The sequence below is a fragment of the Stegodyphus dumicola genome, chromosome 2 (genome assembly GCF_044657685.1).
Source record: "Stegodyphus dumicola isolate Sdum_Otavi_A_Nest chromosome 2, ASM4465768v1".
NCBI classification, from domain to species: domain Eukaryota; kingdom Metazoa; phylum Arthropoda; class Arachnida; order Araneae; family Eresidae; genus Stegodyphus; species Stegodyphus dumicola.
The window spans coordinates 165,050,055-165,075,419 of record NC_140769.1 but is presented as its reverse complement, the minus strand read 5'-3'; the positions used below and the strand labels follow the sequence as shown (position 1 = coordinate 165,075,419).

At 33.3% G+C, this 25,365-nt stretch overlaps 1 protein-coding gene across 7 annotated transcripts in view; it reads right to left on the bottom strand.

The window, feature by feature from the left end:
• The window catches only part of Klc (kinesin light chain), a 156,002-nt gene that overhangs the window by 116,765 nt on the left and 13,872 nt on the right, over positions 1-25,365 (bottom strand). Inside the window, exons 1-2 of one of the 7 annotated variants that reach the window (XM_085811416.1) lie at positions 2,656-2,944; positions 874-971 (exon numbers count right to left, since the gene is read on the bottom strand). The exons of the other annotated variants lie outside the window; for them this stretch is intronic. Of the exons in view, the coding sequence (XP_085667542.1) occupies positions 874-917 (44 nt within the window). The 5' untranslated portion in view covers positions 918-971; positions 2,656-2,944. Of the gene's footprint in view, positions 1-873; positions 972-2,655; positions 2,945-25,365 lie in introns of those variants that run through there. 7 annotated transcript variants of the gene reach the window in all.

Here is a 25,365-nt window from a genome sequence, read left to right as displayed (position 1 = left end):
TTAAAAGCTAAGAAAGCGGACGGAAAAGGTCTCCGAAAAATGCTGCGCGATCAAGCCCAAGACTATATTAATGGAGCTCTGATTTAATTCCCACTGCCATTTATCTTACAGCGGAATAAGAATATGTATTCTATAAAGTACTTCGAATATTTAGTTCACAGCTACCATTAATATCAGTCATTGAAACTTCAGATCGAATTTGATAGAATTACAGCATGTCTTCTTAAAAAGAGGTAATATGCCCAAGAAAGAAAGACTTTTCAAAAAAAGCATGCTCTTATTACATGAGATGTGCCACGAAAACCGGAACACACCAGTCCATTTATTGAATGAGATTCGAACGCAAATTGCTTTGGATAAACTGTCAGTAATCGAGACTTTAGACACTCGACTACTAGCAAGCTTTTTTGAAACTTTGAAATAAATACTTTGATAATAAAGCATACTGTTTTTATTCTAAAAGAAAATATGTTATCAATAAATAATAGTTCCCACAATAACTTCTTTGATAAAATGCATTTCCTTCAAACACTGACAGCACCGGAAACTCCAACCTCAACAACTTACACCTACAATTAAAAGAGAGGAAACAAAGGCTTAAAAGGGAAATATCAGAAATTAAATTAGGTAAATAATCGGGTAATCTCCTCGCCCACCTTTGAGCTTGTATAATCGAAAATAAAATAAACTTAAAACATTGGTTCGTACTTTACATAGAACTAATAACGTAACATTAGCAGATTATTCAGGAAATTAATTACTGAGAGTTAGTTCAAGTTATGAGACAATTTTTACATTTTCACACACAAAAAAATATTTTATAAATAATATTGAATTCGAGTGGTAAATACTTAAAATAAATAAAATACAAACCGTTTATGTAGAACTTTCTTGACAAAATTCAAAACGTTGAACATTTTTTGGTCGGAAAACTACGCATTGTCTCCAATGGAAGTACTAGACAAAATGAGCTATGAAGAAAATTCGTCAGAAAAAAATCAGAAGCAAGCCAAAATTGCATTTAAATACTTAGTCAATGCAAAAAATATTCGACGAACATAAAAAAAGACAAAAAAACTATACACTATGGTTGACGATTTTCTGTTTTTATTTATTATTTATTTTTGGAATTTTTTCCCCCCTATTTGAAAATATGGCATTACTAAGAAAACTTAATGAAACAGTATACACTCAGAAATTGAATTTGCCAGTCCTTGTCTCAAAATACACAAGTTATCGGTCAAAGTGAAAAAATATATTCATTCAATGTAGTAATTATAAAACTTGAAACTAGTTTTCTGAATTGTTTATCGCATCAATATATAGCCATTTACAAAAATCGTCAATCATACCACAGATGTAAAAATCACCTTCCTTTAAATTTAAAGACCATTCTTTCAAATATTCCTAAAGAGAATGAAAGAATAATTACCATTTCAGAGAATCATACAGAAAGATTCAAAATAAAGTGGAAATACAAACCTAATTTATACACTAAAAATTATTATACACTTCGGCATTTCCGCAAAATGAAACAGTTGATTCCAAAAACACGTGAAACAATTCCTTTTTTTTTTTTTTTTTTTTTTTTTTTTTTTTTTTTTTTTTTTTTTACGGGACACAACTGAAATATGGAGTTACAATAGAAATTTAATACTATTGTATTTTTCTGTGATTGGTACGACGAGCAAGGAAAATGCACAAGACGTACTATAATAGTAGAATAAAGCCCATTTTGGATGACATCAAATGTTTTAGATGTGATTTCATCATTCTACTGTCATTTCACTTTTCAAGACTAGCAAAGAAAGCGAATTTTCGTATTAAAGAGAAAGGTTAATCACATGCATTTAGTACGGTCTCAGGTACATAGAGATATAGAGGCGGAACATACATAGCTACATAGAGGAGGAGAAAGAAGCAGATTCTTCCTTGCAATGAAGCAAAACCAATTCCATATTGATCTTCAGCTCAAATATTAATTTTTCACTGATGCATAATAATATAAATTTGTTAAGAAATAGATTAAAACGACCTTTGGGATACCTAAAATATTCCATTCAGAGTTTATTTTATGAAATCAGCTAATGAGCTGATTTTCTGCCGATAATTAGGCAGAAGGCAGAATTTGAGCCATTAGATAAGCATTATTTTAAAATTCAGACTAAAAAGCTTGGTCAATAAATAATCGTAAGAGTACACAAACAATGCGCAAACTGTATGTACCTTACGACGAAACTATAAATGCAAGTTCTACTAAAAACAAACACGTTCAGAGTGAAAATGAAATTAGGAAAGTAAAATTTTCGAGAACTAGCTCAACATACAAAATCTTCACTAAAACATTTTATAGTACTTCACTTTTTTTTAATTACTATGAAGGCGCAATGTTTACCACATCAATTTTATACAATATAAGAATATCTATAACAATGCTGCACTTAACTTCGAAATGAGGAAACAGTAACAAAATTATACGATAAAAAGAATAGAAGCCGAAAAAACTGAACTATCTGGAGCTTCTATTTTTTTTTATTAATATAGATAAGAGTAAGTAAACCATGTATAAAGATGGATTTCAAAAGATACACAACTTCTACATATTTCAATGCCTTATTTGTCAAAAGATTTATGCACAGAAAATTCACACATTACCCTGTCGTTACCCTCGGAAACTGGGGGTGATTTCATTGCATGTAAACAGTAATCCAAGGACTGCAAAAGCAAACTGCTTTTGTTGAAGCAAAGAAACTAATTGCATACGAAACGTCGCACATGACACATCAGCAACTACCACTTTGAAACAAAAGAGAGGATTACGTTGTTTCAATAACCACTTTGATTGCATATTACATAGCGAAGATATAATGAAATAAATTATAATTCTCAAGCGAATTTTAACGACAATGGGAAAGAAGTAAGCAATGACGTGATTCCGTTACCGCGCGTACACTTCTCGCAACAGCCAGCAACCTCAGTGCTCGCAACTTTTTCGTGGCCCTCGATATACTAGAATGCACTCCGATTTTCATGACCAGACGTCCGTTTAACCTACATTTCAGAAAAACGTTAAGGTTCGTCTCACAAGAGTAATGGTAGCCGACGTAATACATCAGATTCTTGGGACTATACACAGCCTCCAGCACAGCTGATGGCTGAGCAAACTGCATATCTGAGAATATACAATAATGAATAAATAAATTCCTCAAAATATACTAAAGGAATCACTTCATATAAAATTCTGGTTCTCTAAAAAAAAGCAAAAATTAAAATTTTTTACTCTTAAGGAATAAAAATTCTAGAAACAAAGTTAGAACAGAAGCGAGAAAGGAAAACGTATGGGAAAAGAATTTTGCTTTCCTTACAAACATCATGGTTACAAAGCGTGAATAAAAAAACAAAACCAGGGTTGCCTACCCATACGAATGGTTAGGCTTTTTGATAGCATGACAATAAAGCATGACCGTACTTCCGGTAGCGCACTAGGATCAGCATGCCAGTCTAAAGGAGTGTGGGTGAATTAATGCAGACAGATATTAATAGTAAAAAATTATACGTAAACATTCAAAATCATAAAAAAGTAACTTTTCTATTTATTGTCTGTTAAAGGAATACTTAGGTTTTTTTTAAATTAAACAAATATTACTATGCAATAATAAAATAATCAAAGCTGAGGAAAGGAAGTTCTTCAAATCAAATCTGGATAGATAATGAGCGAGTACTATACAGTAAATCTGTCTATTTGCAATGTATGTATAAATAGACAGCACTCCGGGAAAAGCAAAAAATTTTTGACATTTTAAAGTAGAATTTTCCGTAAACAACAGTCCCCTACCCCAAAAGAAAAAGAAACTGGATACGTAATTTTTCGGATTTCAGTTTAGCACTTCAACACTTATAAGCTTTCGTACTATAAACATACAAAGTATATTTGTGCATTTATAGTACGAAACATCGATCAAAAAATTTTATTTCATGATAAGAAACATTTACTCGTTCATATACGAGTATGTGATTAGAGAAGCAACTAATCAATCATAATTTTACTGCAGGATGACTGTGGCAGTTGCAAAACAAATCATGACAATTCGCGAAGTATTCGAGGCCTAGAACTTACATCAGGCATTTATTCTAACATTTCCAAAACTCTGCAAATGAAAACAAGTAATACAAATACCCAACAGATAGTTAAATGAGATATGAGTTAAAAATACACCGATACGTGATTGTGTAGTTCTTAATGCCATTACATAAAATAAAGATTTCCATTAAAAGGCAATTTTTACATACTCGCTGAATCTTATATTTCGTAGTTAGTATATACATTTTACAGGTTATCTACAAATATACTCGTGTACTGATTACCAACTTCCACGCTAAGCACGAGATAATCTGCAATTAAAGTATGGTACGCATTATAAAAAACATTGTTGTGTAAACTACTCATTTATTATTGCGAATAAAATAATTTTAGGAAGTTTTTAACTCATATTTATAAATAAAATAATATATAAATTTAAACAAATTTAAATTCTTAACAAATACGTATAAAAGTAAAAAGGTAAAAAAGCAAATTTAAATTCTAAAAAAAGCCAAAATAATTTAAAATAATTTAAAAATATGCAAACATGTAAAAATTTAATTCTCGAACTAATCTACAATATCATTTAAATTCAGAAGAATAAGCAAATCAAGTGCAAAATCTATCCATGAAAATAAATCTACTAATTTAATCAAATTAAACATTTTTTTTTTTTTTTTTTTTTTTTTTTTAAATGCATATGTGAATGATCGTAGAGTAGGCAGGAGACAAGACTTATCAAGGGGAAGTTGCCCCCCAAACCTAACTCTCCAATCATTCAATTCGTGTTTCGTCATTCATGCAGGCAAGGGTAAAAGTCAAAACCAAAAGTAATTCCAATAAAGTGGTATCCTTAGAAATTTACATTTAAGTATATCTCTAGAAAAGTAATAGAAAACACGTTTCATAGCCAAATTATCAGAATAAAAAATATATGTACTGAAAATGACGATTTAAAGGAAGAAATCATAAAACTAATTAATGTACAAGTTGATACCAAGTACCACCAATATTTATTAATTTATATATTAAAAAGGCAGGCCTTGACTTTATAATTTTTTGGCTCTTTTGGATATGATAACATTACCTTAAACCTTAACTGGAGGGTAATGAAGGATATAAAAGAGTAGAGAAATTATTGTAAATTTTTATTGTAAATATTTTGTAAATATGTATATTTAATCAATACTGGATTCTTTCCTTTCACTAATAAAGGGCCAACTCTTTTCAAAAGTCTCAATTATAGCCCGAATTGAGTGAAGACTTTAATCTTCTTCTAATTTTCCATACTTTCGGCAGTATTTAGTTAAGTTTTGATATACCAATTAAATCAAGTTCATTAAACTTTTAATATTTTCTTTCATCAAATTTAATTTTTTTTAACTTCCTAAAGGAATTTTTAGAGGTTTTTTAAGGACTTCATTTCAAAAAATTTTGGGAAATTTTACTTTAAAACTTTAATATTAAAACATTTCAGTTTTTCTACATTACTTTAATTTTTTGCAATTTTCACTAAAAATATCTTTCACTTAAATTTTTTTAACAATTTTCACAATTTTTCAACAGAACACACATTTCAATTTACAAACAGTTTACATTTTTTTCACATACCACTTCACTTTAATTTCCTTCAAGCAAACCTACATCTCTTGATTAGCTCAGTTACTTAACTCCCTAAATAATTGATATTACTACCTTTAGGATTTTTAATTTAATTTAATTTAATTAATATTAATATTTACAAAAATTTTTTTTACTATAACAAAGATAGCAGCTTGACACTCAACTTTACCTACATAAGCGCCATCTATATAATTTGAAGAACACACTTACTTCACTTTCACAACACTTTTGCAGACCCCAACACTCATTTAGTAGGTAAGTTAGAATTAAAACTTACTATTTACTTGCTTTAAGTATTTTTTTTAATTTTTTATGTAGTATCTAAGCATTTTCTAAATATGAAATTATATTTTTAAATATATATTTATTTTAAAAATTGTGAATTAGTTCTTTTTGTTTCTTATTTCTTATTAGTTTATGTGAATTATGTATAGTTCTTTTATAGTTTCTTTTTATTGATATGCATATTCGCGTAGGGGAAGTTTCTGTAGACAAGAATTTCTAAAATACATTGGTTTCTAGATTTTTTTATTATTTAATAAAATTAATTTTTAAAAAATTTAATTTTTTAAGAAAAAGTTTAATTTCTGACTTTACTTGCTTGTTTCTCAAAAGACTTAATTAGTATTTTCCTTTTTGAACTTTAATTCTTAAATGTTAATACTTAAATATAAATTTCTAAGGATACCACTTTATTGGAATTACTTTTGGTTTTGACTTTTACCCTCGCCTGCATGAATGACGAAAGACGAATTGAATGATTGGAGAGTTAGGTTTGGAGGCAACTTCCCCTTGATAAGTCTGTCTCCTGCCTACTCTACGATCATTCACATATGCATTTAAAAAAAATTTTTTTTAATTGTTTAATTTAATTAAACTAGTAGATTTATTTTCATGGATAGATTTTGCACTTGATTTGCTTATTCTTCTGAATTTAAATGATATTATAGATTAGTTTGAGAATTAAATTTTTACATGTTTGCATATTTTTAAATTATTTTAAATTATTTTAGCTTTTTTTAGAATTTAAATTTGCTTTTTTACCTTTTTACTTTTATACGTATTTGTTAAGAATTTAAATTTCATTCCTTGCAGCAATGGCGCAAAGAATATTTAATTAAATATTTAAATTTAATTTTTTAAATTAAACTCAATTTATTCTTATGAAATAAAATAATATATATATATATATATCTCAAAAGGTACTAGAAAACAAGTTAAATTTTTTTTGCGAAGTACAACCTTAACTATGCAGCGTTGTAAACTTATAAATGGAGAAAATCAATCTTTATGTAAATCAAATTACGAACGGTACCTAACTTTTTGCGGTCAGTGGTGATATTTCTTGGCACAACAAACAATAAGTTTTTCGCAGCCTTCACTGTTTCATGTGCATAGCTTTACAAGGCGATTCTCTTTTTCTGTAAATGATAAACCTTCCCTAAAATGTAAAATGTGAACCTTTCTAAGTTTTAACGCAGTCATTGCGTTTTCAGTATCTATTGGGTCACATAAAAAGTCTCCGCGGTTTTTTTGTCACTAAATGGTGTTGATACCTATATATCCGTCAAAATTCATTCGATTGTCTCAAACGGACATGTCCTTAAATTCAGCTTCCATTGTTTGTGAAGATAGTTTTCTAATTCATTGCTCGTGTAAAAAATAATGTTGATTTGAAAATAAGTGAACTATCAGAAGAAATATGCCATGCGATGCTTTTTTACTCTAAAAAAAAGATTAAAATGCTGCAAAAACTTGCCAAAAAATTTGTGAAGTGTAAGGTGAGAATGCTGTGTTTGAACGTAGGGCCCAGGAGTCATTTACTCGATTCCGTTCCGGAAATTTTGATGTTAAAAATGCACCTCGCTCTGATCGACGAATCACTAAAAAAGTCGAAGAAATTTTGCAACTGGTGGAGCAAGACTGTCAGGAAATAGCAGAGGCACTAAACATCAACCACATGACAGTTTGGAATCATTTGAAAAGAGCTACAAAAAGAAGCTCGATGTTTGTTGATTGACCGAATTGCAATCAGTGAAATGCTGCTGAAACGCAACGAAATCGAACCATTTTTGAAGCGAATCATTACAGGCGATGAAAAATGGGTGAAATACGGGAATATCAAACGCAAGCGATCATAGTCAAAGGCTGGTGACCCTCCACAAACGGCTCCAAAACCTGGATTTTGTTACCAAACAATGTTATGTTGAGTGTTTGGTAGGAGTGAACCCACCAAACACTCAACATAACTTTAGGAGCGACCAGAATTGGCCAACAGAAAGGGCAATTGCGTTCCATCATGACAATGCGCGGCCACACACATCTTTGATGACTCGGAATAAATTGACGGAAGTCGAGACGGAATTTAATTTAATTACTTTTTACTTTTAAATTGACGGAAGTTTTGATGGATCCACCGTATAGGCCGGATCTTGCACCGTCTGATTACCATTTGTTTCGCTCTCTGCTATACTCTCTTGATAGTAAAAAACTGGCCGACAAAAGCGCTGCTGAAAATCACTTGGAGTTTCACCAAGTTTTCTGACGATAAACGACAGAAGTTTTACACCGGTGGAATTATGAAGCTACCTATAAATTGGCAAAAGATCATGGATAATAATGGCCACAATACGTACTTGATTAAAAGTGGTTTTCAATAAAGAAATGTTTTGTTCAGAAATGTACCAAAAAAACAGCGGAGACTTTTTATATGGTCTAATATATTGTTGCGTGCGTACGGGCTCATTACGAAATGAATGCACAAGTCCAATGAAAAATGAACAAAATTTATTATTATCACAATAAAAATGCTTAAATTTCCTCAGATATTCTTTCAATATTACAATATCTCACAGTAGTTATCTTTTAACTACTCAAACGTTCAAGAGAACTTAATTCAAAAGAGCTAGAGAAAGCTAATCCGCGAATTCGCTACAGTCAACAAGAGCAGTTTTCTACACAAACTCTTAAAACAACAACAAACTAACTAACTACAATAACAACGAACTGAGAGGTTTTCCTCCTTTTACAAGATTTTAAATCGCGAGCGAGAATTTTTTGGAACTTTCTAGAAATCGAAAAGAGATATTTATTTATTTATTAAATGTTAAATGGACGTGCTCTTGTACGTATTTTTAATTTTCTGGCTTTCCTTTAATATTCATCACGCGCTGCACTGCACGGGGAATAAAACAATTTAATTTATAATTTAACTAACATTAGCTACTATTTAAATACCAAATCCGTAACACTGCCCCCTTCCCAAGGACTGCACGTCCCGGGCAGTACAATCCCTGGACAAGAAGCCAAACTTACAATTAAGGCATGAATACAATAATAAGCATTACATTACAATAATAAACAACATGAACAATAAATGCAATAAATAAAACAAATCAAATGCTATCAAATACGAATTAAATATTAAAATCAAATACTAAATACAAGTCAAATCAAATACACATTTAGAAACAAAAAGGACCATGGTCTTACACTATTTACAATTATTTGCACTACGTAATATGGTCATAGTAATGAACTAACCTCACCTGTCGTAAAGAACGATTTTAGGTTCAGAGTTCGAAGACTTACGGATCCGAACCGCGAGGTCATTCAGCCTGTTTAAAACTGTGTACGGACCATCCCAAGGTGACTGTAATTTCGGACAGAATCCTTTTTGTCGAATTGGGTTCCACAACCACACCTTGTCTCCTTTTTTGAATCTGTTCAGTAGCTCTCATATCGTATCTGGTCTTCACTTTCTCGTCGCCAAGTTGACTCGCTTTCGTGCGGATCGGTATATCTCTTCAAACCGGGCCTGGACATCTTGGATGTATTCCGATGAAGGCGCAACTGTAGGGCGACCAAACAGGGGGTCACAAGGCAGACATAGGTCTTGACCGAAGAGCATCTGGGATGGAGAATAGCTGCTTCCTGAGCTGATTTCAGCAGCTTCCTGAGCTGGGTGTTTCGGACAAGGCGTCGGCATTTCCAGGTGATGATCCCTTCTGAGGATGGATAGTCATGTCATCATATGCTGAAAGCAGTTTGTTGTTTTTGAAGTCTAAGGGAAAATTGCCTTTCCTTAAAAAGTCCAATCCGAGTATGCATGGATCTGTAATATCCGCCACATATGCCGTGTGATGGTAGGTAGCACTTCCAAAAGTGATGTTCACGTTCAACTTCCCAGCTATGTCGATCTTGTCACCAGACGCAGTCTGAAGGGTAACACAGGATGGCGTCCAAATAAATTTATGTTTAAACTGTTCAAATCTTTCCTAATAATGGTAACATTAGTTCCTACGTCAATGATCATATTGCAAAGAACTCCATCTATATGCCCATTGATGGACAGTCCGTTACTGTTACCACTCACTGTAGAAATCTTGAGCGCTTTAAAACAAGATTTTTCATTCTCTGGCAACCTCCGTTCCTCGATATGGTCATTCATTTGTTTCCTCCGTCGTTGCTGAGAAATGGTCTCAATTTCCGTGCTCCAGGGTGTTCTGCAGTTCCTTCTCACATGGCCTTCAGCTCCACAGTTCCAGCACTTTGGTTTCTTGTAACTCCTTTTTCGTCCGATGGCATTTAATTCTCTGTTCAACTCGTCTGTCTTATTTTCCGTGCTCTGGGGAGTTCTGCAGTTTCTTCGCACGTGGCCTTCAACACCGCAGTTCCAGCACTTTAGAACTAGTGCCTTTTCACTTCTGTCCGGTCTCAAGCCACTGATGTGTCTGGTAAAATCATCTGTTTTATATTCCGTACCATGGGGATTCCGTCCCCATGGTACGGAATTCCGTCTTAGGTGACCTTCACTACCACATTTCCAACACCTTAGATCCACTTTGCTCTCGCTCCTACTCCGTATCAAAGCGTCGACTTGTCTGGATAAATCATCTAAACGAGCCATCAATTGATCCACTGGCTCGTGGACTCGCACAGCTCTGATTGGGTAACGATCTCTACGAGTTGCTTGCTGAGCTGCCTAGATTTTCATGGCGTACAACAGAGCGCTTTTTATGTCCTTCACATCCGCCAATCGCACAGCTTTCTGTATTTCGGGATCCCGGATGGCGTCGATGAAATATTGCAGGGACAGGATTTCCCTTGTTTCTGTCGGACACTCCGAAAAGGCGAGATGGGACAGTCTTTCAACATCCGTGGCGAGCTCTTGAAGTCTTTCGTTGGGCTTCTGTTGACGGGATTTTAATTGAAGCCTACTATAGTCTTTCAAACACTTCTCCCCAAAGCGCAGCTCCAATGCCCCGGATAGAGCTTCGAAGTCAAGTCTTTGGTTTTCTGGAAGCGTCTGCAGAATATCCGCTGCATCTGCTCTCAGAGAAGCGGCGATATGACAGGCCTTAGTTTGGGAATCCCACCCATTCGTATCCTCAACGATAGAAAATTGTGTTTTATACACTTGCCAGGAGGTCTTCCCATCATATGTAGATACTTTCAGAGAGGGACGAGCAAGCATCGGTAAGAATTTAAAACCATCACTATTGCTCCCTGCCGCCGCTACAAATTTCTTTAAGGTATCAACTTCTTTGGCAACCACAGAAACCCTGTCATCAATTTGTTGTTTGATTTGTTGTTGGACAGTAGAAACCTTTTCTTCAATTTCTCCAACTCTATTTTCAATCATGTCAATTCTGTCTTCTACAGCTTCAAATTTGTTTTCTATTATGCACGTGATTTCTCTTTAAATTTCCTCTTGGCCCACTTCCATTTCTGCTTTAACAGCTTCCAACTTTTCCTGAACAGCTTTCATTTCCGCTTTTACGGACTCTTGGTTCAATTTCATCTCTTCCTGACCAGCATCTATCCTTTTTTTCATTTCTACTTTAAACGAGGCAAAGGCTGATATCAACTGCCTTAATTGCTCTTCCATCACTCTTGTTATTGATATTCAAACCCCACTCCTGACACCCAAAATTGTTGCGTGCGTATGGATTCGTTATGAAATGAATGCACAAGTCCAATGAAAAATGAACAAAATGTATTATTATTACAACAGAAATGCTTAAATTTCCTCAGACATTCTTTCAATATTACAATATCTCACAGTAGTTATATTTTAACTACTCAAACGTTAAAGAGAACTTAATTCAAAACAGCTAGAGAAAGCTAATCCGCGAATTCGCTACAGTCAACAAAAGCAGTTTTCTAAACAGACTCTTAAAACAACAACAAACTAACTAACTACAATAACAACGAACTGAGAGGTTTTCTTTCTTTTATAAGATTTTAAATCGCCTGCGAGAATTTTTTGGAACTTTCTCGAAATCGAAAAGAGATACTTATTTATTTATTAAATGCTAAATGAACGTGCTCTTGTATTTTTAATTTTCTGGCTTTCCTTTAATATTCATCACGCGCTACACTGCACGGAGAATATAACAATTTAATTTATAATTCAACTAACATTAGCTATTTAAATACCAAATCCGTAACAATATTAAAAAAATATCAAGACTTTCCCACTTAATTAGTGTCTATTAAATAATGATCACGATAGTATCTACTTTCAGTGACACCAAACTCAAGCAGCAAGCGTCTGAGCCTCATCTTAGTTTACGAGCTCTTCTTCCCGTGCCTTGTGTTTATCTCCTGACGTACTTGGACTAATAGGCATATGTAAATAATTTAGAAGACTGATTTATATAATTAGTTTTACTATTTCTACTTTCATATATGTTTTGTACTGTATTTAATTGCAATTTTAGCGAGATATTCCTCAGAAGACTCGCAACCAATGATAAGTCAGTTTGCAGCCCACGTGACAACTGGTCACGCCCCTTCGCCATTAGCTCCTGCCCTTCTGGACTCACACTTCGAACTTATTCTCTTTTCAGCGCTCAAAGAGCAAACATCTGATGACAGCCGGAACACATCAAGCAGAATGCTTGATAATCTCGGCATAAGTGTAACTTGGAACAATATTAAAAATTCGGTACTTCTTTGTTATAGCAGCCCCAACCATATTAGGCGATTTTAGATTTGTGCCAAGATCTCAGTTATGATTTCGCTAAGCTTGTGAAGCGAGAATGTAAAAATAAACAACACATAATAATAATACTCGCATGTCGTTTTCTAAGAATATTTTTAAGAATCCTTATCCTTATTATTATTATTTTATCGCATGTAATTAATTGTTCAAGTCAATTGCAGCACTTTCAGACATATTAAGCTGTATGTCACACCATTTCACAAATGTAAACTCCTCTGCCCAAGAATTCACAAATCTAATAGCGGTGATAAACAATATTCTGGAACCACTGAACTATTTTCAAAACCAGAGGTCCTTCCTTTGGCAATTTTTAACATTGCACATCCAAATGGTTTCGTCGTTAACATAAAATTTAATGTTGTGGCCATTTTCGCATAATCGCTTGTCATCCAAAAGACCTCTTTCCTGTAAAAATGATACGGCATCCACCTCATTACTTGGTAAATTGAAGATTGTTAACGTAATATTCACAAAAAAAAAAAAAAAAAAGTAATGAAATTATTTTTAAATAAACAAATGCGATTTCAAAAACCTCATCAAAAATGAATAATATAAAAGCACGCGGCAACAGTAAAAATGCAATACAATTAAGTGGCGAGGTAGGTGCAAGTGCACACAGCCTGTGCTGATATAGGATCACGTAGCGAGGTATAAGAACGCAGCGAAATAACTCGGTTCGTTGGCGATTCAATTTTGAGGCTGCTATAACAAAGAAGGATGAAAGTTTACAATTGGGTGCCCCTTCTTTCTTGGCGATTCGTTTTTGATGCTAAGATCAGCGCCAGGAAGGCACAATTTCAAGATGGCCGCTACACAAAATCAAAATAAGAAGTCAAAGAATTGCACAACCTCTGTGTCCATGTACACATCGATCTGTTTTCACTTAAAAAAAAAATCCTAGAATTGCACAAACTAGGCATTGCGCACTGCCTTAAATTTGTCCATGTACACATCAATCTATTTTCATTTAAATAAAATCAAAACGCTAAAACAAAGTCTAAACTATCATGGTAACCAGAAGTGAGGTTTCATCGCCAAAATTTAAAAAAAAAAAAAATTGTCGCTAATCGAAGGGGCACCCAATTCTACACTAGAGCCCAAAGATGTACCTAAACTTCATCCATATTTCATATGCATATATCAAAAATACATACTGCCGATTTCTTTAGCCATCTAACTGTTTACTATAAAGCGATCCTGTGATACTTCTTCTTTTAATATGAAGACCAGATATTCCATTTTTATGTTTATTATAAGGCTTTGGAAAGAAAGCATTTGATCGGAAAGCCTAGACTGATATAATACTATTCGTCGCTAACAAATGAAACAAGATTATGTTTGATAAACCAGCTAGGAGACGTTACAGATCAAAACACCGCGGATAAAAACGTCACGGAGTAAACAACGCAAAGGAAAAACATTATGGCAGAAAAGAAAGTAAGGAGTAAATATTGCTGTTCTAAACATTGCGGTTTAAACCATCGGTCGTAGAAAATGAAGCGGCATGAAAAATCGTGGTAAAAAAATGGAGCAGCTTCAAATCATCACATGATAATCGCAAACATGCGTTTTTTGGATCATAAATAATGTAAGTAATTTTCGCATAATAATCTATGAAAACAAGAAAAAATTAGGAATATTTTTTTTACCTTTATAGTCTATATTTTTGTATTGACTAAAAAATATTTACTGAAAAAGCAAGAAGGAAACTTAAGCATTCAAAATCTAGAAAATAGTAAAATTACAGCCCCCAAAAAACAGTTAAAAAAAATTCGATTTTTTGCTGCTAATTATTAAAATTCATAATTTAATTAACTTTTTTTACAAAGCCGTATTAATAGTTTTAATGAAAATATACAGAACAAAAAAGATTAAAAAGCGGAAGAGACATAAGTTTGAAATCCTATTAACTGTTATACATAGCATTATTTTTGCTAATTTCCAGATTTTGAATATTTAAGTTTCCTGATTGCTTTATCAATAAACATTTATTATTTAATCCAAAAATATGAAAAATAAAAATATTCCTTATTTATTTTTGCGCAAGCTTCTCGTGCACAAATCATTAAGCGAAAATTCACTGAAAACTTTTATATTTTGAAAACGCATGTCTGTGATGTTATTATCATGCAATGCTTTATAAGCGCTTTATTTTTCATCATGCTATTATGTACGATGGCGTTTTAAGATTGAGAAGCTTTTGCATCGCTCTATTTTATCGAAGAACTCATCGCTTTTCCCCTATAATGTTTTTTTATAACGATATTTTCCACTTGCGTTGTTTTCTCCGCAACATTTTCGTCCACGGTGCTTTCCGCAGACAAACCTACGAGGTAACTCGTACTGAAACTAGTCGACGTGCTACAAAAATATTATATCCGAAGTGCGTAGAGTGAATGCGTTAATACATGATATTGTGCATACACATACCCTGTTACCGCCTCCACCCCCTTTTTTAGCATACTATTTATATTTAGAAACTTCTAGTTTATGATAGCTACGTACAGATACAAAATAAAATATGTTAAGTAAATAAAGATAATACTAAGGAATAACCACAACTGATATGAATCGAAATATAAAATACAGCAATTATTGGAACATTTATTCTATGCCCTTTTTAATCTTAGTGTATTTTTTAAACCTTCCTGACATAAATAATGGTATAGACTCCGCAATTTTCTCTTCCCGACTTTCAGCAGGTTAAAATTATAAAAAATCGAAGGATACGCTAATGCAGTTCCAACCCCTCAAATGCGGTGCTTTAATTTTGTAATAAGGAATAAAGTAAAAAACATTCCCATGAAAAAGTTCAATTGCTATATTACTGTCATCTTTTAAGGGCACTCTTTTCATACCAAAAACCCACTCTCAAAATTCTTAGAAAGAATATCTAGAAATTCTTTATTTTAATGTGCTTCCCCTCCCTAAAAACTACTCACACGACTAGCATGTTGTAATTATTTGTGAACTTATTCTTTCAAAATAATGGAAAGGGGGAAGAAACGGAAATCACAAAAGGTCATGTCTTATTCAACTAGTGAATATGTAATCTGAATACCATCCATTTTTCCTTACAAAATTCTTTTAGGCAGACTGCCATAATCCAAAAAACTGAAACTGCTATAGTTCAAATAACTCAGTAAAATGCTCTGCTTATAATCCAAATAACTCAGTCCAATCTACTCAGCACATGTAAATTGGAGTCTTTGATGAATTACAAGGTTCAATTCTTTAGCTTGGACTTTTGGAGTAAGATTCCTTTCAAGAAATTTTCTTGAATAAATTTTCAATGTAGGCAGAGATAAAATTACTAAATCACGGAAAAAAATTAACGATTATAAAAGAAATTATAAAATAATTGGTAGATAAAATTCGAAATTCACAAATTCATCTGACACTCAAAAAGGAATATGATGTTTGCTTATCTAATCAATTAAAGCAAACTTTGCATGGTGATATTTTAAAAATTAATTTTCACAAAATTTGTTTAAATCTCCTTAAATTCGTGCAAAACGAATTGGGGAAATTTATGCCACAATAAGATTATTACCCTACATGCAAAACAAAAATAAAATCTAAGATTAGGGCACACTCACTTTTTTTCTTGCAGAAGTATTATGAAATGCAGCTTGCTATCTATAACACACCAATTAATAAAGTCAGCTAAGAAAATGCTACTTTAACATGCGAGTTGGAAACTCATATTTCTTTGGAAACCATTAAAAATCCTTTCCTTATTTCAATATAATGAATATTGAATCTTGTAGGAAGAATAAAGCTAAATTCTCAGAATGAACAAAATACTTTTATTTGAATTTTAAAACAGAACCAAAAAAAAATAAATACTGCAGCTCTTAACTATCAAAATTTTAAACTCTTAAGTACTACAGTTAAAACTCTTATAACTATTAAAATATACTCCAAATCTTAAACTCTCTAAATATATATATATATAAAAATCTTCCGAATCCTCTTCTTGTTGCCACACCTTAAAATGCAAGTTCTTGTCCTATTATTTATATTTCACGTTCTCTTTAAGTCACGATCTTTATAAGTCAGGATCTTTACAAGTCACGATCTTTACAAGGTTCGTATCTTTACAAGGATCTTCTTGTAGGTTCCCCCCACAAGAAGCACATTCGTCACCGTAGAGACAATGTTGCTCAGAGTTCATTGAGAGAGAAAGAGTTAACAGCTAACCTTGACAAAGCATCAGCATTCCCATGTGAACTTCCTTTGCGGTACGTCACAGTCATGTTATACCGTTGTAACGCTAAGGCCCAACGAGACAATTTAGCACGAGGGGCGCTTTGAGTCAAGTAGGTGAGGGGATTGTGATCAGACACAATCTGCACTTTGGCACCGAAAATCCATGTGTCAAATTTTTTCAAGGCTTCGATGACACAAAATGCTTCTTGTTCGATGGTTGACCATCGTTGTTGACAGGGCGTTAATTTCTTGCTGAAAAATGCTATGGGCATTTCTTTGCCATGTTCGTCGTTTTGAGCTAAACACGCTCCAATTGCGAAAGCAGATGCATTCGTGTAGAGTTGAAAGGGCTTGCTGATGTCCGGAGTATGCAGAGATGGCATTTTAATCAACTCTTCTTTAAGTTTGTTGAAAGCTGCTTCTTTTTCAGAGTCCCATGGAATAGTATTTGGAACACTCTTCTTTGTAAGGTTTGTTAGAGGTAAAACAATCTCAGAAAATTTTGGGATATAATCCCTATAGTAGCTTGCTAGCCCTAAAAGACTCCTGACTTCTTTTTTAGTGGTAGGCTTAGACAGATTTCTGATGACTTCTATCTTCTCAGGATCTGGAGAGTGAGTGCCAGAACCTATTACATGTCCTAGAAACTTCACGTGACTCTTTCCGAAATCACACTTTTCTAGATTTGCGGTTAGACCTGCGTTTCTCAGTGTCTGAAACACTTGGTCGATGTGATAGAGGTGGTCATCCCAAGTTTCAGAAAATATTGCCACATCAATATATGAACGGCAGTAGTTCTTATGGTTTGCAAGCACCTTATCCATCGATTTTTGGAAGGTACTTCCAGCATTTTTCAAACCGAAAGGGAGAACTTTCCATTGGTAATGGCCGGAATGAGTGATAAATGCTGTGTAGGGTTTAGCTTCTTCTTTCATAGGAATTTGCCAATATCCCTTGGTTAAATCGAGAACTGTTATGAATTTGGCTTTCCCTATTTCGAATAGTAAATCTTTAGCAATCTTCATCGGATAGGCGTCCGGAATTGTGAAGCTATTTAAAAGCCTGAAGTCTATGCACAGTCTAACGCCGCCATTCTTTTTTGCAACACATACTATAGGATGTGCCCAGTCACTCTCACTGGGTTCTATAAGATCCCATTCTAACAGTTCTTTAACTTGACGATCGACTTCCTCTTGAAGTGAAACAGGAACACGGTAGGGCCTCAATCTTTTCGGATTACATTCTTCTGTAACCTTGATGTCATGACCATCAACATTGGCTTGACCAGGTTTGCTACTGAAAACATCTACATAAGATTTTAGTACTTTAAATAGTCCTTCCCGTTGGTAATATTTTAAGTCGCCTTTCAAATTTTGTAAATGGGTCCAGATATCATCAGCAGATTTATTCATAAGATCTGCTGGTGCATAGTGGATATCTCCAAACTCTTCATCTTGGTCAAAAATGATACCAACGTGATCGACATGAGCAATATATGGCCTTAACTTATTTATATGGAGTTCTCTAATACTTCCGTTTTCCATTTCGATTTTGGCAGAGTGTGGCCTGGTAAGTTTGATCACGGTAGCTGGTCCTTGCCACGTGTTGAGCAATTTATGAGATGATGATGGCATTAACATGAGGACTTTGTCCCCAACATTGAAAGTCTTTTCTTGAGAACATAAATTGTATCTTGAAGTGTACTCTTCTTGAGATATTTTGGAATTTGCTGATGCAATGTCATGAGCTTTTCTTAATTTTTCTAAAAGGTCTTGTAGATAATTTTCAATTGAACGGGAAGCTGTAATTGGAATGCTACGTTCACCTGTCCATATTTCTTTCAGCAAAGATAATGGTCCTGGTGGTATTCTTCCATATACCATCTGGAAGGGAGACAAACCAGTGGTGCTATGTGGCACTTCTCTGTAGGCAAACAGGAGATAGGGAAGATGCAAATCCCAGTTTCTGCCATGTTCTTGGATATTTTTGTTCATCATCTCTTTTAAGGTTCTATTCCAACGCTCGACAGCACCCATACTCTCGGGGTGTCCTGGAGTGGAGAATCGTGGAGACACACCAAGTAAGTTCTCAAAGGCTCGGGTGAGTTTGGCTGTGAAATTAGTTCCCTGGTCGGAACAAATCACTTTTGGAAATCAGTTTGAGTAAAAAGCCTCATCAAAACGTTGCATGTTGTTTCCGCACTTATGTCTTTGACGGGGGTGGCTTCTGCCCATCTGGTGCATAGGTCAACTGCACATATCACAAACCGATGACCTCTCCTGGATGGAGGTTCTAATGGCCCGATACAATCCACGCTCCATACTTCAAAGGGTGTTTCCGGCCTAACAATAGGTTGAATCGGGATTCGATCTTTGCACGTAACTGTTCTCCTCAGTTGGCATTCTTTACAACTTTCACAGAATTTTTTAACATCTTGCTTAATAGTAGGCCAAAAGAATGAGTACTTGATTCGTTGAATTGTCTTTTTCTCACCGAGTTGGCCAGCAAGAGGGATTTCATGTGCCATTCTTAGGACTTCCCTTCTTTTTTCTAAAGGTAATAATACAACTTGCTTAATGTTTTCACCACAGATATATTCGGAATGAAGTAATATGCCATCATCGAAAGTATATGAATTTTGATTTTTATTTGCCCATTCAAAGCATTTTTTTAGAGTTTCGTCTTGTTCTTGATGTGTCTTGAATTCTAGTCTTACCCTGTTCGTTGTTTTCAGAGACTCTATGTTTTCTTGGAAAATCTGATTAACAACAGCCAAATTTGTGGTACTGTCTTCAACTGGTGAGGGTTTATCATCTGTCTCTTTGTACTCTAAGGGGAATGCATCCCAATGACGATCACAGTTCCACAGTTCGATATTTCCACAGAGTGTTTCATAAGCTGAAGAACTCAATAGCAAGTCGGTAACTAGCTTTTTTGAAACAGCACACGTAATGGACACTCTACCGTGAAATTCATCGTCAATTTTCATCTGGAAAATCTTTAGTGGAGTAATTTCGTTTTCACCAAAAGCAGAAGATATCTCTATTTTACTTTCTCCTTCGCAACGTATGTTGTCAACCAATTTCTCACGGACTACTGAAATTTGTGCTCCCGTGTCTACGATTCCATTTAGAATAATATCTCCACATTTAACTTTGACAAGTTTTAATTCATCTATGTTTCTAGACACGTCCACTGATTTTGAGACAGGAATAGAGATCTTGGCAGTTAGCACTTCTGGTTTTTCTTTTTCTGCAAGGGGTGTTTGTGTTTGTATTAAGTTGTTTTGTGCTGTTGCAGAAGCACTTCTTGGTATCCCATTTTTGGTACATAACTTAGATAAATGACCTTCTTTTCCACAATTATAGCAAGTTAGTTTGAAATTAGTCTTTTGTGGTTCGTCACTCTTACGGGATGGGTACACTTTTGGCGTGTTTTCAGCGTACAGCGATTTATTTCTGGAAGTGGAGAACGAGGTTGCCATTTTTTATTAGTTCTGTCTGTTGATGAATTACCACCAGTCCGTTTTGAGATATTACGAACACTGTCATATTCGTCAAGTTTATCAGCTAATTTGGTTGGAGAAACGAAATTCGCCCAGTCGTCAAGAAGATGGTCTCTTACTTCATAGGGTACTCTTTTCTGCTGTGCTTCTAATTCTTCTTTCCTTCGTCTTTCCTCAAGCTCTTCTTTCTCCTTTCTTCGCTGTTCCTCAATCTCTTCTTTCCTTCGCCTTTCCTCAATAATCGTTAAAAACAATTCTTTAGCAAATGCTTCATCATATGTATCACTTTGAATTATTTCATTTTTTATCGCCACGATTTTCATACTTGGATCTACTTGAATTTCTAATTCAGCAGCTAAAGCCAGCAAATCCTCTTTTTTCCCACGTCCCATAAAAGCCATGTCTCGATTTTATTCAGCCAATAGACTCTTAGTTTTATATATATATATATAAATTTCTTTTCTTTTTCTATTTAAATATAATTCACAATGAATTTAATTTTATTCGGCACGAAAATCAATCAGTGGAATCAATACTTAATGTGCTGTTCACCTACTCTGGAGAGTCAAACGAAATTACATTTGAACACTGGCGTATTCATTACTTTGACAAGTAAATAAACTAAGATTCTATGACGGAAATAATAATTAACTTTTCATAATCTTAATTAATTATTTTAAGTTTACAAGGTAAATTGAGCTCTCACCTGAGTTATTTTGGTTCGTAATTATATGTGGGGAAATCCTGATCCTGTCGATTGCACCAGTAAAAATCCTTTCCTTATTTCAATATAATGAATATTGAATCTTGTAGGAAGAATAAAGCTAAATTCTCAGAATGAACAAAATACTTTTATTTGAATTTTAAAACAGAACCAAAAAAAAATAAATACTGCAGCTCTTAACTATCAAAATTTTAAACTCTTAACTACTACAGTTAAAACTCTTATAACTATTAAAATATACTCCAAATCTTAAACTCTCTAAAAATATATATATAGAAAAATCTTCCGAATCCTCTTCTTGTTGCCACACCGTAAAATGCAAGTTCTTGTCCTATTATTTATATTTCACGTTCTCTTTAAGTCACGATCTTTATAAGTCATGATCTTTACAAGTCACGATCTTTACAAAACCTTTATGAAATTCTAACTTTTTATCACCTTACTTGAACAGCTTCTGTTCCTCATCAGTATGATTACGTATATGCACTCGAAATTAATATAAGTGGTCCAACAGCCTTTCAATTACAGGTAAAACACTTAAGCAGTTGCTAAGCCTGAAATATAATCATGGTCTACAGTCCATTAGCAAATAATTTGATTCAATGATATAGCATACAAAGTTAAATGTATAATAAGAGTTCATACATGATAATTTGATGCCTATTTTGTCTTTTAATGGGAGAACTAAAGTTTTTGCGTGATTTTTTACTATTATTCAAAAAAACTAAATAATACATCTCTACCGTATTACAATATTTGTATTTTCTAATAATTACACTACCTGCTGTGATGAAGAAAACGTTTCCAGATCAGAGGCAAGATATAGAGATTTAGATGTCTTATATCATGCTGCTCCAGGCATAGCACTGTAGGGGGGGGGGAAACTCAAAAAATGGTAGGAGGCTGTTACTGCTTATGCTCTACACAAAATCTTTACCACATCTTCGAAGTTTTTTTTTTTTTTTTTTTTTTAAGCAGAACCATCATAGAAATTTTGGTAATACATCTATGCATGCTAAACTGTATTACACTTATTATGTTCCTGTTAAAATTTGCATAAATGGAGAAGATCCAAGTCAACTTACTGGCCACTTTTTAGCATAAACTACGATGGGATCCATGGAATATTAATGGCAAAGAGGCTTGTGCATAATGTAAGCATTTCAACTACTTATGAGGTTCTTCAATATTTTGCCCTGTGCAAAACATTATAATGCATAATGCATCCAAACTACCACAAAGTGTCACTAGCCTCAGATCTTGATGCATTGTCTCCATTATAGTATGAAATACATTTATCAGGATAATATGACTTGGCATGTTGATGGTGATGTATTATTCACAGTTTTCTGAAAATATAATTAAAAAATCCCACATATACTTCAAAATCTCCCATTAAAATATGTATCAGACATACATTGCCACATAACATCATGTACAAACTCACATAATATATACAACCTCAATCTCCTCATCATCTTATCAATCAATTCAATAACCAAAAACATCAACCCTTATATGTTACAGGCGACTCCGCACTCTACCTGCCAACTTGCTCCATGCCTCCAGTTGCTGAATCTTATTTCATATTACTTATAAATTACTCTGGAACGCAATTGAATTGGAACAACCAGAAAAAGAAAGGTCTTAGCATCAGCAACTGATTTGCTGCTTCAAAAATATCATTTCTGACAGTGGTAAGCTGCAAACGCCAATTCATTGCCATCTAAAAAATAAATTACAACTTTTTTAAGTACGAATTTGTATCTTTGAAAATAAAATAAATCCTTTCTTTCTTTACATCATCAAGAGCCATTAAAGTTAATACCTCAATTCCTACATTAAATTATGATTATCAACACAAAAATAATAGAGTCTACAAGAAGTAATTCCTACAGTTTAGGATTAACTTCATTGATTTAACTTTATTATACAATAGTACTTCCCAATAAGAGTCCAACGGACAGGACATTTTGTCCCTTAAATACAGATGTCCCTTCTTCAGAGGGTATAAACTAAAAAATGTAATTTAATTAGAAATTCGGTATGTATCATTTAAATAAGATACATAATTAAGCAGTCACAGATTTATTTGAATGTTAATGAAAAAGTTTAATTAGAAAAGTTTAATTATTGCAAAAATGAATGAAATGAACAATAGAGTTTTATACACTTATAAAAATTTATTGAAAATACGTTACACAGCTTTGTTTGAAAGTGTGTGCATTACAAGAATTTTTTTTCCACATGGATATTAAAGTCACTGATTATCTTAAGTCCTTCCGTAAGCACAGTTTTCTCAACTGGACATGCTGGGAAACAAAATTTATCAAGTCACATTTCAGAGCATTTAATAAATGTAACAATATAGAATACTGAAGAACAGCTGAACATGTCTACAGTAAGATTAAGAAATTATTTGAAGCGTTTTTTGATTGGGATGGATATTAGATCAAACTGAAAAGTTATAATTATGTACAGCTTGATAAAGTCATCCCTTAGCCACAAGTAGTTACATTCTGTTTCTAAAGAACTTGCAATGAAGAAAGCCATCTTAAATGTTAAAAATAATGATAAAAAATGTTTAGTGTGGTGCTTGCTTGCACATAAATATGTTATTTCAAGAGAAAATATTTTTCAAGTAAATAATTGTACAAACCACACAAAAATGAAATGAAATTAGCAAATATTGAATATGCTGTTCCTCTTACAAAAATATCAGCTTTTAAGAAGTTAAATGACCATACAATAAACATACTTGGATATAAGGAGAATGAAGTCTTTCCCCTTTATATTTCAGAAAGAAAGGAGATTGATTGTATTAATTTACTTTAACTCTGTGATGATACTAAACAACATTATTGCTTAAATGTACAGATTATTAGGTAACCTAACAAAACATCATGCAGGTATGTTCTACTGCAGGAGATACTTGCATAGATGACTCTGTGAAAGCCTCTTAAAACACAAAATATTGACAAAATTAAAATGTAAAGTGGATCATAATGCCCTCATAATGAGCTAAACATATTAGACTATATTAAACTAGCAATATGAAAAGTTTATTCTGTTTACCATTTATACTGATTTTGAAGCAACCATCAAAAACAAAGATACTTGTGAACCAGATGTGACTACTTCATCTTCCACAGAAAAAAATGCATCATCATAAAGCATGTGGGCATGCCTATATCCACTGTATAACATCTGATAGAAAAAGGGTTAAATCTATAACAGTGTACAAGAAGTCCTAATGCAACAGATAATTTTATAGGAAACATTTTACAAGAAGAGGAAACAGCCAAAAAATTCTCCAGCAATGTACCTCTTTATATGACATCCCGAGAAAAGCAAAATTTTAAAAGTGCTATTCAGTACTTCTTGAGTTAAAATGTTTTCAATAATGACCATGTGAAAGAACGTGATCACCTTATGGGGAAGTATAGAGCAGCTTTACACAATGTTTGTAATTTAAAATATAGGCTTCCTCCCCCCCCCAAAAAAAAAATTCTTGTATTCCATAATTTAAAACATTATGATGCACATTTAATTACGCAAAGCATTTTTTGTCATGTAGCCAATAGTATGGAAAAGTGTATTTCTTTTTTAATATCAGATGAAAATGGAATAATATAGGAGTATCTTCAATTTTCATGGACAGTTTGCAAGTTATGAAAGCATCTTTCAAGAAACTCGTATCAAACCTTCCCAAAGAAAAATTTTAAAGTTTAAAAGAAAATATATAAAATATCATCACCATCAAAATATAAAATTATTATTATTAGAAGGGCATATATCCTCACAAATATGTAAACTCATTTGAAAATTTACAGACACCCAATTGCTAGCCACAGATGATTTTCAAAGCATATAACTGATGAAACTATTTCATCAAAAGATTACAGGCATGCTCAAACTGCTTGGAAAATTAGAATACCCTGATTTATAAGTGAAAAGTTATGTTTTACAATCAACAGACATTTTTAAAATTTTAGAAAACTTTGTAAAACTTTTGTATGCAGTTTAGACTGTATGCATTTAATGACTTCACCTGGATTAGCTTCGCAAGCCTGTTTAAAAATGACCAAGCAAGCTTTGGAATTAATAACATACAGTATTAGCATGCACTTATTTATAGAATATGGAATTCGCAGAGTATCCATGATCACTCAACATAAGGGTACAGCAAATAATAACTATCATAAAACTTT